The 19672-nt window shown below is 41.7% G+C and overlaps 1 protein-coding gene across 7 annotated transcripts in view; it reads right to left on the bottom strand.

The window, feature by feature from the left end:
- Window positions 1-19672, bottom strand: part of CCDC146 (coiled-coil domain containing 146) — a 139445-nt gene that overhangs the window by 43053 nt on the left and 76720 nt on the right. For 6 of the 7 annotated variants that reach the window (XM_082399332.1, XM_082399335.1, XM_082399338.1 and 3 more), the window contains exons 3-4: window positions 6712-6794; window positions 3638-3847 (exon numbers count right to left, since the gene is read on the bottom strand). In XM_082399332.1, coding sequence (XP_082255458.1) covers window positions 3638-3847; window positions 6712-6794 — 293 coding nt within the window. The remainder of the gene's footprint in view (window positions 1-3637; window positions 3848-6711; window positions 6795-19672) is intronic. The other variant, XM_082399336.1, reaches the window with a different exon arrangement.

Genomic DNA, 19672 nt, shown 5'->3' with positions numbered 1-19672 from the left:
TGCTTTTATAAATAATAATGTAATCAACATCTTTATGCATTGTCTGTTTTCTCCTTTTGGGTTCTCGTTTTTGCGTGGCATTACCGGGATGAAAAAAAGTTATTGTACGTGTGCCTCTTGATATACATAAACCTGTAAACTTTCAAACTGACATTAAAATCTAAATCTGACATTTTCAGCTTTTCTGACTAAGGGGTGCTTCAGTGTCAGAGCTCCTCAGGATTCATTACTTTTCTACAGCAAGAGTCAGAACTGAAACCACGTCATCAAAGGATTTTGGTTTTAAGGACTTGTGGGTGAAGAGGGGCTGCTGGAAGCCCTGTGTGCTGCCAGGTGCGAGAGGCGTCGTCCACATCAGGAGTAGAACCAGCCTGAATGGGTGGAAGTTATAAGAAGGGAGATTTCTGAACCAATACAAGCGAAAGCCGTCTAAGAGTCAGGCTGCCCAAAGCTGGGCTGGGCTGGGCTGCTGTGGGAGGCTGTGAGCCCCCATCGCTGGAGGTGCTGGAGCACAGACTGAGTGGCCACTGAGAGAGGACTCAGGTGATTCTTAGAGTAGTCAGTGCTGAGGACCACTCTGTGGACGAACAGTTCTCAAACTCTGACACGAATCAGAATCACACAGGAAGTCTGTAAGCAATTCAAACGTCGCCTTGGGTGGGGAGGCCCGGACAGAAAGTGGAATCGTTAGTTTTAGGGTTGGATCTGCCTCGTAAACGTGTATCTCGGGTGTTTCTCTTTCAGTTATGAGGACTATACGCTGCAAAACCTGATCTAAGCTCGCTCTGTTCTTGGTTGGCACAGGGGGAGCAGGAAAGGTTTTTTTGTTTTGTTTTTTTCTTTTTATGTTTAGAAGGTAAAATCTGCTCCAGCTGTGAGTTTTTCCTCACTACTAATCCTGATGAACTGTATGGCCCTCTGTCATATTCTAACTTTCTGGAATTCTAGAGACATCACTAAAATAATCCCTCTGTTCCTTTCTTACCAGATCTGTTTGTTTCTTGGTTCCAATTTTGCTGTTACTGTTGGACTAAGAATGGAAAATGACTGCTAAATCCCTGGGTGAGCACCAACAGGGAACCAGCTATGGCAGAGGAAATAGTTACTAAGGCCACGATCACACTGGGATAGCCCTGCACACGTGCAGCACGCGTGTCCCCCTCTCCACGTCCACACCCATGACAGACAGCACTGACCGACCACGGCCCTGTTTCCCCAGCTGACGGAGACTTGTCAGAATATATCAGATTTAGCATGAGAGACACAATTGATTTGCTGTCCAAATCTCAGGACTTAACTAGTAAGCAGAGAAGCCCCCAAAACGTAACAAAGTGAAGGCAAGCAAAACCTTGAAAAGAATACTAAAAAGTCTTTTCAGGGAAAGTTTTTGGAAAGATAATGACTTCTACTTTGTTTCTAAAATAGGTTCTCAACAGTATTTATTTAATCACTTCATTACTTATTTGTAATGTATTTACTTAATTTATTTAAGTAGGTTACATATTCTTTCCTGAACTGCATATTTATCAAGAGATCATCTATGAATATTAATCCAAAACCAGGAACTGTTGTAACAGATTTAATTATTAACCAATCGTATAATTATACTCACCATTAGCATTTAATAGGAGTTTATATTATGTGAAAACATAAGAAAATCAACCAAATTATAGAGGAATATCTTTTCTCTAGCATATGTGAACAGTATATTGTTCTTAGTAGCTGCCAATGAGTCAGAAGTTCCTAAAGATGCTGGGATGGAGGACTGCTAGTTATTTGGGCTTCTGTTATTCAGGCTCTGAATAAAACGAGATTTTGTTGTGCTGATTTGAAAAATATCATCTGAATATTTGGATGAATAGTTCTGTTTTGTTTTTTTTTCCCCTCCCTGGCTTAGTTTCTTTATTTTTATGTGGGGATGGAAATACCTACTTTTTTCCTGGGGAGGGAGTGTTGAGTGAATCTGTTTCCATACTATGTAATATTAAATATGTTAAGCCAATGAAGTATACAGGCTATAATTCTTTCCTGGTATTTCTTTTGGTATCACCATTATTTTTATGAAAATAAGTTTGTTAATTCTTGAGCTGCTAGTATTTGAGAATGCAAGGGAGTTTGCTTAAGCTACAGTATTACATGTTAACAAATCCAAAAAGAATACACACTAAACATTTCTGCAAATGTTAATTTTGAATGTCCTTGTTTACTGTAGGTCACTATGTACAGTCCCCCACCTCCAGCCCCATCCCAAGCAACTCAATGAACAATTTGCCTGTCTATACCTAAAAGGCAAGAATTCTGGTCTTTTTTTTTTTTTTTTTTCTTCTCCCCTTGGCAGGAATACTTGGAAATTTTAAACAATTTAAATATCAACTGACTTATGGTCCTCTTACCCTTTTGTGGAAATGTCAAGCATTCCTATTTTCAATACTAATGAACAGCCACCAATTGTTTTAATTTCATTATTTTCTCAACTGAAAGAGTGCTTACAGAGCACAGAAATAGCTAGGCTTTCTTTTTACAGATCTCACTGGTGAGCCTGAAACAAGTTTAGACTGAAAGACAAAGAAGAACTCAGATTTCTTTCCCCCTGAATATAATTCTCCTGATTAAGCTAGTCTTCTTCATCCCCCAGTTGAAATAATAGGCCCCAAAGAGAGGATTCAAAACCAGGGTGGGCAAAATCCTCCAAAGGTCACTCAAGTCATTTGCTTATCTCTTGGCAGGACTGAGTTACATTCACTCTGAGGGAACTCTACCTACTCTTAAAAATAGCCGGAGAAAGTTCTGTCACCTTAAATGGTAACAAATTCAAGGAGAGATGGTTTGGCTTTCTCTACGGTACCCAGGCACAGCACATAGCACAAAACCTGGTTTGCAGTTGTTTTGAAATTCAATCTAAATAGTGTGATTTGCTGAACAAACTCTTTCACTGACTTGCTACTCACAGGAGGAATGTTAGAGGAGATTTTAGAAATAACATTTATCCCTTCTAGCAGTACATTTCTGCTTTAGTTCACTGAATGACATCCTCCAGATTTGAGTAAGTGAATGTGTCTTCCAAAAGGACATCACTTTCTTCCTTGATCCTAAGGAATAGTCTGGTAATAGGAGAATAGGGCTGACTATGTGGTCCCCATTCCTATATTAGAAGAATCAAGTGAAACAGATGTGACCCTCCATTCACATACGGCTTGTTTGGAAAGTGCTTGTGGGGTACTGGCCATGCAGACATAGGATCTGATATCGCAGAAGGATAAGGGGCCACGACCAGGGCTGGAAAGGCGGAGAGTGTGTGCCAAGTCCTGGTTCTATGGGGTGTGTTCTTTGGGTGCAGCTCCTGATGGGTATGGCTTTCCTGACCCACGGAACCCACTACAGGGATCTCCTCTTCCTGAGAGCATCTCCCTGTCACCTGAGCTTTTTACTGCAAGTTGTGTAACCTTCTTTTTCAGGGACTGCCTGTTCTAGGGGATCAAGGAAAGAGCTAGGCTTGTAGTCCTCTTAACACTGCTCTCTCGTACTCACTGTACCTAAAATTCCTTCTTCAGTTAGTCTAATTTTTCTCATTTCGTTTATGTGGAAACAGCTCTGCTTGTATCTGTCTTCAGCGAGCTTGAGAGAATCATGTACTTACCTATCCAACCTGTACTGATTATGGAACTCTCTTTCCTTCACTGCATTGTATTCATTTTGATACTTGAGAAGTTGTTCTCTCATTTTGGAGACCTCGGTGGTGAATGCCTGTGGAAAATTATCAGCCTGCTTCAGGTGAAACTCCTGCTGTTGTATTTGCTCAGTGAAATGTTTGGCATCCTGTAGCAGTTGGACCTCTGACTCTTGCATGCTGGGTCCCATAAAAACAGAGATTTGCATAATGAGAAGTGTACACCTTCAATACCTTTAGTAACTCCTGTGGGGAGGGTTCTAGTGAGGAGTGGAGGGGGTATGTCCACACTGCTGCCCCTGTTCCTTCCGTGCCTGGGTTCACTTCAATTCAGTGGCATTTTTGTGCCAAGTCTTGCACTAGGTACTAGAGGCAAATGGAGCTCACAATCTAGCAGAGGGGAGCAGATGTGAATAGGCAGAGGTAATACCAGCTGACAAGTGCTACCACTAGTGTCTTGATCAAGATGGTGGGAGATGACAGACAAAGGCTTAGTTGGATGGGAATGTGATGTTTGCACTTGACTTTAAAGAATGATCATGACCTTCCAAGGGTGGGAAGAATAATAATGAAACGAGTGGGTCCTCCCTCCAGCTGCCCCAGCAACCCTGGCTTTCTCAAATTCTTGGACTCTCATGACCTGATTGAAGGAAAACCTTTTCTTCCTTAGTGATAAGAAAAGACAGTAAGTTTTCTAATGACACTTTGCTAGGAAACTAGGAAGAAAAATTCTCCTGTAAAATTATGGACTTAAATTAATTTACAGATTTCTGATCATAACATCAGTGCCTGGCTACAGCTGGACGTGAATGTCATGGCAGAGGGCGATTCCTACAACTCGTTATATTCTATGGCTTTGGCTTTATCTTGGGAAAAGGGTTAAGCATCTGGCTAGAGGCAGAACTGAATGAACATAGAAACTGGACTTAATGGAATCTCCAGTAATCTTCTAGAAATCATTCACCTATGCTGCATCATACGCTAACATCAGCTCCAGCCTTACCGGCAGACTTGATTTATCTTTCTCAGAAACCCAACTTCCTCACATTTGCCATCTCTTCTGTTCAGAAGCAAGACCCTGCCAGTTCCTGTTTTAAAGGCAGCTCTCTCTTTGTGTGTGTGTGTGCTCCCCATCAACTTTCCTCACCGGGGGATATCTTCAGGTTTCTGCTCATTTGCAGAGATGCCCAATAACTTAATCAAGCCTGTCTCAACTGAAGTTACCAGCTCCACCCATTTTCTCAGGCTTCAATATGTCATTTGCTCAATAGCAGAACATTTATTGGGACATCATATGTTCCAGGCGCTACGTTAGGTACCAAATAGCAACGACAGCTATAAAGATAATAGATGCAATTTCCGTTAATGAAAGCTGGAGTTATTTCTTACAGTTCAATTTCCTTGTATATACTTTGTAAATCTGAAGTTACCTGATGTCCTTAACATGAGTCTTCAACTATGGAATTGTAAGGTATTGGCTTGGGCAATAGTGCCCATTTTCCCTCAGAAAGTAGGTGAACAAAGTGGTTAGGGTTCCAGCCAGAAGACAAGTGGTAACTTACACACATGGACTTGAAATATAGCGTCAGCAGAAGAGAATTTAACAACTCTTATAATGTGGTTTCTATGGAAGACTCATTCAATTTCAGTCCGGCATTTCCAGCCTGTATCTGTCCTGCTATGGCCCCAGCAGCAAGAGTAAAGAGTCTATATCTTCATGCCTCTCCCACCCACCAGGCAGTGGGGTGGGAGAGAGTGGTGGGTATTGGTTGTAATCACAAAAGAGGGAATTAAGGGGTCAGGAGGGGGTAAAATATGGTAGCAGAAGGGAAGTAATGGTTTTGCAACACAACCTGGAAGGAGAAAGAAAGAACGCCATAGCCTTGGTCCTGCATGGCTCTCTGACACTGGAGGTTGGTTAGGAACGGAGATGGAGCTGGGTACGTATGGGGTGGAGGCCAGGTGAAGGGAACATAGGGATGCAGTTCTGCTCTTCTCCTTCACTCCTCCCTCAGGCTCCCATCCTCAGAGTAGCCAAATGCATGGGCAAGAAAAGAAGTAGGAGTCATGGTTGGAGATCGGGGGAGAGGATGGCTGGGAAATCACAGGGTGGAGTTTCTATTCACTGTGTCTCTCCTTGGATTTTAATGAAGATGTCACGCAAAGCTATGAGGCAGAAGGCGGGGAAAAGGAAGAAAGAGGCTTGGGAGTAGCAGCGGAACAGGATTTCCCCTTCTTTCTCACTCTCCTTCCCTCTTGATTCCCAGTGGCTGATGGCAGATGCTTAGGAAACCTTGTTGAATTATTCTGTTGAAGCCTAGTCTTCTGACCTCTGCTGATTAGGACTGGGCTAAGGCAAGTAGCCAGGGATAGGAGGAACAGGTGAAAAGTAAAGACAGAAATCTCAGCAGATGTAGGCTGGGCTTGTCATAGAACCTACACCTCTGAGTGATGAAGAAAGGTGGGGAGGAGAGAATCTTACAGGAGCGTCCTGTAGCAGGTAATGTCAGTGCCTCACCAAAGTCCCCTTGGCACACTCTAGGGGTCACCTGTAGCTTCGATGGACAGTTATCATATATAGCAACAGCATCTGTATGCCTCTGCCTGAGAGCTTTCTCTGGCCATTGGAACTTGCTTGACTTCTCACAGGGTAAGCTAGAAGTGCCAGGAGCTCACCTACGTAGAAGCAATCTTTGATCAACGAAGGATGGAAATTAGTGAACAAATATGCCAGCGTCCTCACCCTTCAGTGGGAGAGCTCTGAGGCGTGTTCTACAGTCACGCAGAGAGTCCTCAGTGAGACTGAGGTCCAGTTGCCTGCAATGTTAACCTGAAGATTAACACATCCCCAGCTGGATAACTCCCTTCCCCATCTCACTTCCCCACTCTCTCACGATAATTTCTGGTATCACCTCTTAAAACGCTTGAACTCAAATCTTTGTCTCAGAGTCTGCTTTTGGGAAAATGAAAAATAAGACAGGTCCCACTACAAGTAAGAAGCAGAGATGTGAGTAAAGGTGTCTTCACATCGGTAAATAGCATACCTTATCACGGTATCATGCAGCAAGGTGTACTTGGCTTTTAACTCTGCCATCCTGGTTCCAGGAAGTTTCCCCAGAGCATGTAACTAGCAAAGAGAACACAGGAACACAAGACCGCTATTAGCCATCATCCCCTTTATGCTTTAAGCAGAGATAAAATGGATATATGGCTGTACCATAAAATCTTTCAGTTAAACATTAGGAAACATATGAGGCAATAAGGCATATTAGAAAGATGGTAGGTGTTCAGAGAAAATGGTTCTAGTTCTATTCTGCTCTGAGTTCTTGGGCACATTCTTTTACCTCTGATTTCTTTTACCTCTGATTTCTTTTACCTCTCTAGATGAAGACTGTGATTTCTTCATCTGTAAATCGAGGGAAGGAATTGAGTTAAATTCTTTCAATTCTAAAAAAACCATATTTCTAGGTTTAGCAAACAACCTACAGAGTATAGATTACTAGGATGGCTATTTGTAAGTTGAGAGAACTAATAATTATTGAGCATCTTTTATGAGCAACTGTTGTACATCAGTTATTTTACTCCTGAAAATGTTTTGTGAACAGGAATTATCTCCATTTCAAACTAAAGTTTAGAAAGGTTAAGTAATTTGTTTAAAGTTATAGAGCTAGTTAAAGACAGAATCAGGATTTAAGCCCAAGTGGTCCAGCTCCAAAAATCCATGATCATTCCTCTGTACCACGATGCCTCTGCCTCTGCTGTCAAAGAAACATGAAAATGTATCTGGTACACAAAGTGATTTTATTTATTCCTTTGTCATTTCTGGCAAAAGAACTTTTGATTTACTCTCTGAGCTAGGTGATAAGTAGTTAACAGACATCATAACACAACATCGAACACTAAAGTGTTACCATAATGCAATGAGCATTTGCATTAGGTTGGACTTAACTGGACTGCTGGTGACGTGGTATCAAAAAATAGAACTAAAGATAAGATTTGGGTTTTTCAATGCCCTGTTGTTCTTAGCTCAAAATATTTCTCGAGTCCATCCACTTTCCTCTCCCTTCCCTCGATCCCGCTAGTCTCAGTCACACCATCTCTCAGCCAGACTACAGCAAAACTCCAAGTGCCCCCTCCGCATCTGTGTTTCCACTCAGGGTCCCTATCCATCTACTTTCCATGGAGATCTTTTTAAAAAATCAAACATGGTCTTGTTATGCTTGGTGCTCAAAACTTTTCAAGTGGAATAGAATTCAAGACCCTTGGTACAACCCTGCTTCCCTCCCAGTCCCTTTTCACAGCACCCTCCTCCAGCTCATGGTGCTCCAGCCACACTGGCCGCCTTTTGTTTCCATAAATGCATGAACCTCTTTCCTTCCTCAGGCCTCTGCACTGGCCATTCCTCATTCCCACCCTCCTTCACTCCAACTCTTTCTTCATACCTCAGCTAAAATATCCATAAAAAGGCCTTCTCTGAAGTCTGTATCTAAGACGGATACCCACATACACCGCACCCCCCAAACAACTCTGTACTTCATAACGTAACATATTACCAGCTGTAATAGTACATTTATTTATTATGATGAAAAGAATGTTATTCCTCAGCTAGTATAAAGCCCCATGAGGAAAGGGCCTGGGTTACCCTGTTCTTCACTGTATCCTCAGCCAGTAGAACCCCAGGCGCAGTGTAGGTGTTTGGCATATACGTGCTGAGTGAGCAAATGAATGAATGGAACCGAGAACATGCAAATGCCTGAGTCTACATAGTGGGGTTTCATGGTTTCTCTACCAAAATCAGGGTAGGAAAACATTGTTAAATGCACTATGCAACCATCTCTTTGTGAAAGTATCCGGGATCTTTCACGAGGGCCCTACAAGCTGGTGCCAGGCCTGGGTTCCAGTCCCCACAACCCTCTTTCTTATGTATGAGTGAAATATGGGGAACAGGATTTTTAAAACCTTTGAGGAGGTTCCACTTCTCACTATATAATTTATGTGTAACTTCTTTTTTTAAATTTAATTTAATTTAATTTAATTTAATTTATTTTTTTTTGGCTGTGTTGGGTCTTTGTTGTGCGCGGGCTTTCTCTAGTTGCGGCGAGCGGGGGCTACTCTTCTTTGCAGTGCGCGGGCTTCTCATTGCGGTGGCTTCTCTCGTTGCGGAGCACGGGCTCTAGGTGCGTGGGCTTCAGTAGTTGTGGCGCACGGGCTTAGTTGCTCCGCGGCATGTGGGATCTTCCCGGACCAGGGCTCGAACCCGTGTCCCCTGCATTGGCAGGCGGATTCTTAACCACTGTGCCACCAGGGAACACCCCATGTGTAACTTCTTAAGTGTTGAGTTGCTGTTGGTGGGTTGACCTAGATTTTATAGATATTTAATTAAACACATTTATTTTGGTTCTGCAGTTTTCTTTCTGTATTTTTGAGCCAATACATAATTTATTTTGTATCACAAATATTGTCATTGGCTCCTAAAAAGGGTGTAGGACATAGGCACTGTAGGTTTAAAGTCTAACTGGTTAAAAAAAAAAAATTCTTTGCATATGGGCACTCTTAAAGGAGAAAAGTAACTGGGAAAAGGTTATGTGTGTGAGTGTGGGCTTATATGAGTATGTGTGTACTACGAAGGCCACATGGGAGCCAGCCTTGTAACTAGCCAACAAACTAGCCTAGTAAGATAGCCACTGGAGGTAAGCCATTGGGTAAGGTAATTATGGAATCACATGTTTAGAAACACATGTAGTATTTTGTTTTAAGGCTGAAGAGACCATTACCTTCCACCAACTGCCCTGCACAATGGAAACAAGTGAATTGACATAGGGCCTCCCTACAGTAGCCCACAGTTCAAGGAGAGAGACACAAAAGAGATTACAGAATGCTTAAAACTACACTCAGTAGTTTTATTATTCATAAAAAGGTATATTTGGTATTTTGCAATTATTTTCTTTATATTGTAAGTTAAAGCAAATAAGTAAAATTATAAATTATAGACCCCTTCCAGGGGGTGGAACTTCCAGAATGGTAGTGTGAAGAGCTCGATGAATCCTCTCTCTCAAAGAAACATTGATTAAACTGGTCAAAATTATCTAAGACAACCATTTACGGGCTCTGGAAATTGACCTAAGGGTGTGCAAGAAATTGAGAGGCATTTATTTAACAAAATCTACTGAAACTCAGTAAGAAGAGTGGGAGACTATGGCATTTGCACCATGAGCTGCATCCATCACCCTTAGCTCCCAGTTGTGTAAGAACTATTCTGGGCGGCCAATGAAGAGCCCCCTGCCCCCAACTTCCTATTCCTGAAGATGCATTCAGGTGGGTGGGGCAGCCCCAGAAAACTGCTGCACTCCACCTCCCCTCCTGCCCAGCTCCGTTTGTGAAAGAGCTTCACCGGGGGGCAGCTGCAGCCATTCAGTAGTGCCCACTCCCCACTCCCCAAGCTCCTGCTTTCCAAGGAGACTCTGGGCAGGCGTGGCAACCTAGGAAGATCAGAGTCCCCTAGCACCCCAGCTCCTGCGGATCACCTCCTGCCTGAGAATGCTCACTTTATTTGGAACAGTGTAGACTATTCATGCCCCAGAGCATTGTCAAAAACAATAGCTATCACAAGAATGAACAGTAAGAAGAGGATCATAGCTTAGTGATACTGGTGGAGGCAGATGAGCAGAAGTTTAACGGAGAAATCGTGGCCAGAGACAGTCAAAGAGGGCCCTGCTAATATCACAATCAGTACTGGTGGTCCAGAAGGCTGTGGATAAAGCTCAAGGCTGAGACCTCTCAGGAGTGACCAGAGAGGGTACTTCCAAGCTATCAGTCGCTGAGCTCAAGGTGGGGCAGATATGTAAACGCCCTGAACCTTGAAAGTGGTCCCCAAGCCACATACAGACTCAATGGAAAAGGATGAAACCTTTACTGGCTCGGGAGGCTTAAATACAATCTCTGACTAATCAATGACTGACCAAGCTATGGAGCACTGCCCCCAAGAAGCCAAACTTAATAAAAACAAGGAAAGATTACACAGAGACAACAGAGGCTGCACATACGGAGGATACACTTCAGAATTATTCCACCCAAGTCACTAAACAAATAAACGTTTGAACAACAATAACAAAGACAAAACAGCAACAAGAAGAAGCCTGGAGAGAATCAGAATCCGAAGTTGCTCCAATGTTTTCCAAGATGTCCAATTTTCAACAAAAAATCATGAGACATGCAAGGAAAAAAGGTTGGAAACTGCTCTGGGCGTGTAGACATTGGACTTAACAAAGACTCCAAAGCAGCTATTATAAATATGTTGAAAGAATGAAAGGAAACCACATTTAAAGAATTAGAAGTGATTATGATGCACTTCATCAAATAGAGACTATCAATAAAGTACTGATCTCGGATAAGAACTAAGATTTTTAAAATGATGTCTTTTGGGTAGTAAGAATGTATGGTTTTTATATTTTTATTTTTGCTTATCTGTATTTCCTAATTTTCTCCAATGCATACATAGTACTTTTAATAATACAAGGCTGTTAAAATATGCTTGAAAACTATTGCTGTAAGCAGTAGGAATTCAGAGCAGAATTTCAAACTGGAGAGTACTGCGATCAGATCCTAGTGGCAGATACAGCCAAATTCTAACTCAGACTTGTTGAAGACTCAGCTGTATTTTCCCTAACTTGGGTCTCATCTGAAACAGCAGTAGTTCCAAGCCTGATGGCAGGTGGGCCAAGGATGCCTGTTGGCAGGTTTTATGACCATAGAAAAAGCAGGAAGGTGGAGAGATTTCCTTTCCTATTTGCTATTTCCATCACTCCACCAGCCAGATTGCCTTTGGTACCCCAGAATCTGGAAGAAAGCTGACAGGGCAAAACATCTGATATGCCTTTGTAGTTTTTATATAACTTGGAAAAGGTTAAGTCATAGATGTTCAGAAAGAGGATTGATAAGCTATCTTTATTTGGTCTACTCTACTGAAAACAATCTCTTAAAAAGAAAAAGATTCAATTCTAGTAGATGAAATGCTTTGCTCATAAACATAAACGTGGAAAAGATAGTTGCATTTTCACACTGCATGATACAACCGGGTACAGAAACCAAGTTTGTCATGTTTTAAAAATGCAGAATCTAAGAAATAGAGCATAAAGCCCGAGCTTAAGTTGTCAAAGAGTATATACAACAAAAGGTTAGATATAATGTTATAAGTTCATAAATATGATTTCACAATAGATACTTGTATTACTGAATTGCCTTGTTCGTAATTGAGAATGGAAGGAAACATTTACTCTAGAGCTAAATGTTAAACAAGAGTTCATGATTCATAGATGACATGTAATAATATGGAAAAAATTTAGAAAATTGAAATTTTAGGACATTCCAAGGAAAGTAATAGCTCAGTAAGAGCTTTTACCAAGTGAACTTATCTGGAAGGGGGTCAGCATGAGGAAACAATTAGGTGTTTGTGTGGGTGTTTGCAGGGCAACCAAGGTGACCATTGTTATTACCTACTCTATTCCTGTTGCCTCTTTGACATTACCTACTGGTGGTCTCATCCTGAGAAATAGCTGCCATGCTGTGGGAGGTAGACAAATCCTTACCATCCTTATCTCCCTCTCACCCTCTCCCTTTCACTGCTAGAAATAAACCACATAGCCATTTGACGTCGCTCAAATGCAATTGAACTCTCAACAATGATTCATCACTCTTTTTGTTTGACTTTTCCCCTTAGTTGTTATATCAAGTTTTAGCTTTTCTGTACACCTAACTCATTCACCAAACAAAATTAGGCCACCTAAACTCATCAACGAATCCATTTATCTTACACCTACACCCACCCTTAACTTCTTTCCCCAAATCTCAAAAATAAAATCTTCCTTTCCTCCTGTCAAGTCCAACCCATCCACCTGTGCTCTCAAACATATACTCTCCTACTTCTTCCCAGGCATCAGTTATACCTTCTCTCCTTTATGACCTCTACTTGTCCTACTTTGCTGGCTCAACACATAGAAGTCAAGTACGTTACAGGTGGACTTTGGTTTGAATTCCAGCTCTGCTACTTTTTAACTCTGTAATTAGGAGTAATATTTAATCAATCTGTACCTCAGGTTTCTTCAGTTATAAAAGAGAGACAAAAATAGCCCCCATTACATAAGACTCTAGTGAAGACCAAATGAATCAATATATGTAAGGTATTGAGTATAGTATCTAGTACACAAATAAGGGCTTAATCAATGTTAGTTATTATTATTATCATTAACATTATCCTCAACCTGTAAATTTGCTCAAGTCTATCTCATTAAAAACAAACAAACAAAACAAAACACCCCTTGGACGCTATGCTCCCATGTAATTACCCCTTTCTTTCTCTCCTTCTCTTTCATTTCAGTTTTTCTCAAAAGAGTTGTCTCTGCCCTTTATCTCCACTCCCTTACCTTCCAGTCACTCACCAATCCATAGTGACCAGGCTCCCACTCCATCACCAGACTGGTAAACTGACAAATGACTTCCTCATTTCTCTGGCTGATTTTGATATTTTTCTCATGATCACCGTTTTTCAATAATTTGTTTAGGATATGTCCTGGTGTGGTTTTCTTTGGCTTGAGATTTGTTCAAAGTTTTCAATCTGTGGGTTTATAGTCTTCATCAAATTTGGAAAAATTTCAAGTGTTATTTCTTCAAATATTTTTTTCTGTCCCCTTCTCTACTTCTTCTGTGACTCTAATTAATCATTTGTTTGGCCACTTGATGTCCACAGATCACTGATGTTCTGTTCATTTTTATCTTCCAGTCTTTTTTCTTTGTTTCATTTTGGATAGTTTCTCTTGCTATATCTTAAAGCTCACTAATCTCTTTATCTTTAGTGTCTAATCTGCTCTTAATCTCATACAGTGAACTTTTCATCTCAAATGTTGTATTATTCATCTTTAGAAGTTTGATTTGGGTCTTTTTATAACTTCCACTTCTCTCATTACGCTCATGTTTTCCTCTACCTTTCCCCCTACATTCAAAATATACATAATAGCTGTTTTAATGTCCTTGTCTACTAGTTCTGTTTTTGTGTCTACTCCATTGATTGATTCTTCTCATTCTAGGTCATATTTTCCTGCTTCTCTGCATGCCTACTAATTTTTGATTGGATGCCAGACACTGTGATTTTTACACTATTGTGAAATGGATTTTTCTTTCTTTTTTGGGGAGGAGTATTCCTTTAAATACTTGGGGGCTTTGTGAGTCACAGTTAAGTTTCTTGGAAACAGTTTGATCCTTTCAAGCCTTGCATTTAAACTTTGTTAAGGAAGTCCAGAATAATCCTTTTTCTGGGCTAATTTGGTCCCACTACTGAGTCAGTGCCCTTCTACTGTGTCAACAGGTCTTTTTAACCTCCTAACATGAACTATTCTTGGCTCTGCATGAACTCCAAGTATTGTTCCATTCCCTCCTCTCTGGGAGTTCTTTCCCAGCCTCAGTAGTGTTCTCACACGTATGCACTGATCAGTATCCCTTGGCAGATTTCTGGAGCTCTCTCTCTCTCTCTTTGAAACTCTTCCATTGCCTCACCTGTATATTTTAGCCAACTTGGCCTCCCTGAACCCCAAACTCTGTCTCCTCAAATCAGCAAGACCACCTGGCTCTGTTTGGAATCCCCTCCCTATGCTGTCATTTGGAAACACTCTCTAAGTAGTAAAACGGGGCAATTGTAGTTCTCAACTCTTTTATTTGCTGATTCCTAGGGATCACTGTCCGGTGCTGTTGTCCAAAGTCTGAAAACCATTGTTTCACCTGATTTGGTCCATTTTTTAGTTGTTTCAGGTAGGAGAGTAAATCTAGTTTATGTTATTCCACCTTGATTAGAAGTGGAGCCCCAGTGACCTCTTAATTATTAAATTCAAACATTTCTCTGTCCTTATCATACTTGATAATTTTATGACATTTATTACTATTGACTTATTACAGTTCATTGTTCCTTAAACTCTCTCCTCCTCTGGTTCCTGTGACATAGGGTCTTAGGGTTCTCTCCTTACTCTTCTGTTTTCTTCTCTGGTCCTCCTTTAAAAGTTGGTGTTGCCCATGATTTTGTCATTACCTTTTTTCTTTTTAAAAATTATTCACTGTCCCTCGTCTGAACTACCTCCTACTCACAGTCTGAACCTACCTACATGCTGATGACTCCTGAACAGAGGGGCCTGCAGGCTACTGTTATTGGACAAGCTAGGACTTTATTTGGGCAAGGGCCATTCAAGACTATGGGAATTAGGGTTAGAGAACAATAAACATCTTCATCTAACACCTGGAACACATGAAATGGCTTACATAAATGATACAATATCAATGTTCATGTATTGTGACCATTTTTTTGGAGAGAAATTTGATATTATGGGGCATTTCATCCATAGATTCTGTTGAACTAGATATTGTCAGATAGTTTCTTAGAATAAACAGAATCTATATAGTGCTATACACAAGTCTTCATCACTTCTTATTGAGAATGTGGCAGTAGATAACTAAGCACTTTCCTTACTTCAAGTTGTGTCCCCTTGAATCTGTCCTTCATGCTGCCAGCAGAGTGCTTTATCTAAAACACAATTTTCGCCTTGCTTAAAACCCTTCAGAGGATCCTATCACCTTCAGGATTAAGTCTTGGTCCCTTTACATGGTTTACAAGGGCCTTCATTATCTGGCAGTTGCCACCCTCTCCAAACCTGTCTCCTCTCTTTCTAAACCTATTGTGACCATTTCAGTTCTAGACCACGTGCTGTGGTAGGCACGTGGGGGAATGATTCCCCCACCTGTAGATGTCCACGTTCTAATCCCTATCGTGTGTAGATTTGTTACTTTATATGGCAAAGGGGACTTTGCGGATATGGGCTTTAAGATGAGGAGATTATTGTGGATTATCTGGCTGGGTGCAGTCTAATCACGTGAGTCCTTTAAAGCAGAGAATCTTTCTTAGCTGAGTTAGAGATATGAAATGGAAGAAGAAGGAAAGATTGGAAGTGTGAGAAGGACTTGACCTGCCAGAGGAAGGGGATCTCAAGACAAGAAATAAGGGCAGCCTCTAGAAGCTGGAACAGGAAAAGAACCAGATGCTCCTCTAAAGCCCCCAGAAAAGAATGCAGTCCTGTCAACACCTTGATTTTAGCCCACTAAGACTCATATTGGACCTCTCACCTACAGAATTATAACATAAAAAATTTGTGTTTAAGCCACCAAGTTTGCGGTAATTTGCTATGAGAGCAATAGAAAACTAACACAGTTCCATACCATGTCTTTGCATGTTTTATTGCCCTAGCTTCAATTTCTCTCTCCTGTCCACTTGGAGAATTCTTATTCTTCCTTAAAACATCTCAGTGGTCAGCAACTGTGGCTGCCTGACATCTCCAGGCAGAATTAATTCTTTCTCTCTATTGCTTCTGTATTTTTAGATGCACCTGTTACTGTACACATTGTACACTATTATCTCTATTATCATATTACACTAATATGTCTCCTCCATTGGGCTGTGTAGTCCTTGGTGATACGAATCCTACTGTATTCATCTCTGAGTCCCAGCACGTAGCTTGGTATCTTATAAGTACTCGGCGATGTTCCTTAAACTGTGTTGACTTAAGCTTATCTTAAAACCAGTAATGTAGCTGGAAGAACTCTTGTTCATTCACTCACCTCCATTCCAACTGACCCGTCAGAGAAGGCAGGTGTAAAAGGAGGAAAAGAGCAAGGTAACCTGGCCTGAACACAAGACTTGAAAGAGCAGAGAATGTGCCAAACAAAACTGACTGCCTCACCCCACAGCTCCCCTTCTCTCTTCTGTGTGGCTGGCAAGGCTCACAGGATGAGCAGGGAGATCTGGGACGGTTTCCCACAGCTGTCTTGTTCCTCCTTTGGTGGCCGACCACAGGAATGCGAGGGGGAGGCTACAAGTGGCAAACAGGACCTCCCATAGTTAAGGTCGCAAATGCAGTGGACATGGTGGGTGAGTAATGCAGGTGGCTTAACTCTATGTAGGACTTCAAAATTAAGTGACAATAATTTTAAGATAACATGTACAGCCAAATAAATAAAAAGCATGCCTGAGCACATACATGCTAATGAGCAGCATTCCTTTAAAACACTCACACTTGTCCCAGTGAAACTGCGATTGCTTGGAATTTTAACAATCATTTATCCTTTGTTTAAATGATTTCCCCCTACTTCCAAAGATCGTGGGAAAAGATGATGGCAGGTTGGAGTGGCTGTGAGCCCAGGAGGTGGGAGACAAGCCAGATTAAAACCCAGAGGCCTCTTTCTGAACTTCAAAGGGTGAGCTGATAGGTAAGAGTACAGAAGCTAACGGGGCCAGAGTCCTGAGGGGCATTTACACGAGGGCCAGAACATAATGGGGGCAGGAAACAGAGCCAGGCTAAAACCATGAATGACTGAAGTCACAAAAACAGGAACCAGGAGAGTAGGGGTGCGGGCAGGAGGGGTGTGGGCCCCAGAAGGAACTGTGTTGCCTGCTGACTCTGACCAATCAGCTTTCAGTCCTTCACATGCAGCGTTCCCACCTCTAAGGCACCTCTACAGACCTTGAGTGGGTTTAGGCAGGGAGAGATCCAAAAGGGAGCCGGGACGTTGGAGAACAGAGCATCTCTCACACAAGGATCACAAATGTATAAAGATGGTCAACTGTTCATCTCACTATGCAGATCACAGGCCACAGCCCTGCCCTGCCCCGTCTTAAGAAGCTGTCACTGTAAACGTGGGTGAGCCCAGAGGGCAGCGGGCAGCGCCCGTGGGCCAGGGTGCTCTCTCTGCTGCTGCGCCCACCTTTCAGGCTCCTCTCTGTGCTGAGAGCACCGCCCCTCTCAGCTGGCCGTCAGCCGTCAGCCCCCAGCTCTGGGCTATGAAGTTACAGACAAAGGATATCGCCACTTCCCGCAACAAAGAAACTTGGGACCTCCGGTGCCCACATTCCTGTTTTGAAGATGCTTTTGCCCACAGTGCTCTTCCCAGTATTCATAAATAACAAATCATTTACTGTAGAGGCATCTGGGAAGCCCCAGTGCCAGCAGTGTGTGTGCCACGGCAGTGCCACCCTCCACTTCCCCTTCTAGCAGGCAGATTGTGATGCACAGTGAAGCTTTTCACTGCTAATCGAAGAACTGTTCTTTGAAGAAGAACAAAAACCCAAAGTTGCAGCTTGCACTTCCCCATTGATGCCATAAAATGGAAACTTGGGAGCAGAATATGAGGATGTTTGATTTCCACTCTTGCTGATCCCCCGTTTCGGGGGCTTTTCATCCTGGCAGCATATCTGGACAAGTCATTTAATTTTTGTTCCGTTTATTCTGAAGTATTTTATTCTTTTTGATTCTATTGTAAGTGGAATTGTTTTTGCGATTTCTTTTTTGGATTGTTTATTTCTAGTGTGCAGAAGCCATTCAGTTTTGTTCAGTAAAATTATTAACCATGAAAACGGAGGTCAATCCTTAAAACCTGGTATAAGCTTTCCTATGTGTTCTACAAATGTTTCAGATAAGGCAGAGTATCTTTGACTCTTTTATTTACTTGATATAGCTTGAGTACCTAGAAAACTGCTTGACACTAAGATGCTCAGAAATATTTAGTGAATGAGGTCACTATATCTCACACATTCCTCAATTAGAGTGCTTATCTCGTTAAGCTGAAATCATATCTGTTCACCAGATGGGAAGCTCTCTGAAGACAAGAATCATTCTGGTGTCTCAAGAACCTAGCATAGTACATGGCATACAGCAGGTGTTCACACATGGCTCAAGAATCCATCAGTATCTAGTAGACTGAGGGTGTGGCATGAACGGTTGGGCATATCACAGAAGGATATCTCAATGTATGGTTTTCTCTCTCCACGTACACATGTGAATTGGGCCAAAAGGATCAAGGATGTCACTGAAATACTCTAAAAAAGTCAGTCTAGAAGGAACACCAACAGCCTGAAGGGTGTGTGTGTGTGTGCATGTGGGCATGTGTGTATAAAGATAACAGGATATAAACTTGGTATTGATTGTGGAAGATTTATGGATTGGTTGATTTTATGTGGAATACACACTCCCCATACAGGTTGGCATGGAATATTAAGAGCCTTTGAATAGAAAAACTGTCAAACATTTTCTCCTGACAGCTTGTCACCCAGGGAAAGTCCTCAACTCAATGTGCTCTACCTCCAAGGATGCATAGCTCAGCCCATAGTTACTCTGTATTAATGACTTCAGTAGATTGGTAGGTCAAATTTAAGTATCAGAGATGTTCAAATCCGTCAATAAAGCATAAATTCCAACACCTGAATATTTGAATCCTAAAAAAAACTCTTTAAAGGGCAAGGTAATAGAGTTTTTTTTTTTTTTTTTAAATTTTATTTATTTATTTATGGCTGTGTTGGGTCCTCGTTTCTGTGCGGTTGCGGCAAGCGGGGGCCACTCTTCATCGCGGTGTGCGGGCCTGTCACTATCGCGGCCTCTCTTGTTGCAGAGCACAGGCTCCAGACGCGCAGGCTCAGCAATTGTGGCTCACGGGCCTAGTCGCTCTGCGGCATGTGGGATCTTCCCAGACCAGGGCTCGAACCCGTGTCCCCTGCATTTGCAGGCAGACTCTCAACCACTGCGCCACCAGGGAAGCCCGATAATAGAGTTTTTATAACTAAATGGGTATTATAATATGTTACGCTTAAACCCAAAGTTAGATCCTCAGAATCTTTTGGTTTATGTTCTAATAGAAACCAATTAGTCACCTTATAAATTTCTTAAAATACTGTAATTGAATGGTAACAGATGGATAGCAACTACTCGAGGCAATTATATAAAAAATTATCTTGGAATTTCCTCCAAATAGGGTGGAATATTCAGAAACTAACACAGTTTTCCAAGTAATCTGGTTTTTATGATGTTTGGAGAGAGAGTTTTTTAGCTTGTTTTAGTTTGGGAAAAAGGAGAGAAAAACCATATAATACAACCCAGTATAATTTTAACTTCTTTCACTTGATACCAACTTTGATACCTAAGCAAA

This window comes from Balaenoptera borealis (assembly GCF_965194805.1).
Source record: "Balaenoptera borealis genome assembly, chromosome: 7".
NCBI classification, from domain to species: domain Eukaryota; kingdom Metazoa; phylum Chordata; class Mammalia; order Artiodactyla; family Balaenopteridae; genus Balaenoptera; species Balaenoptera borealis.
This window is presented reverse-complemented; position numbering and strand designations above follow the sequence as displayed.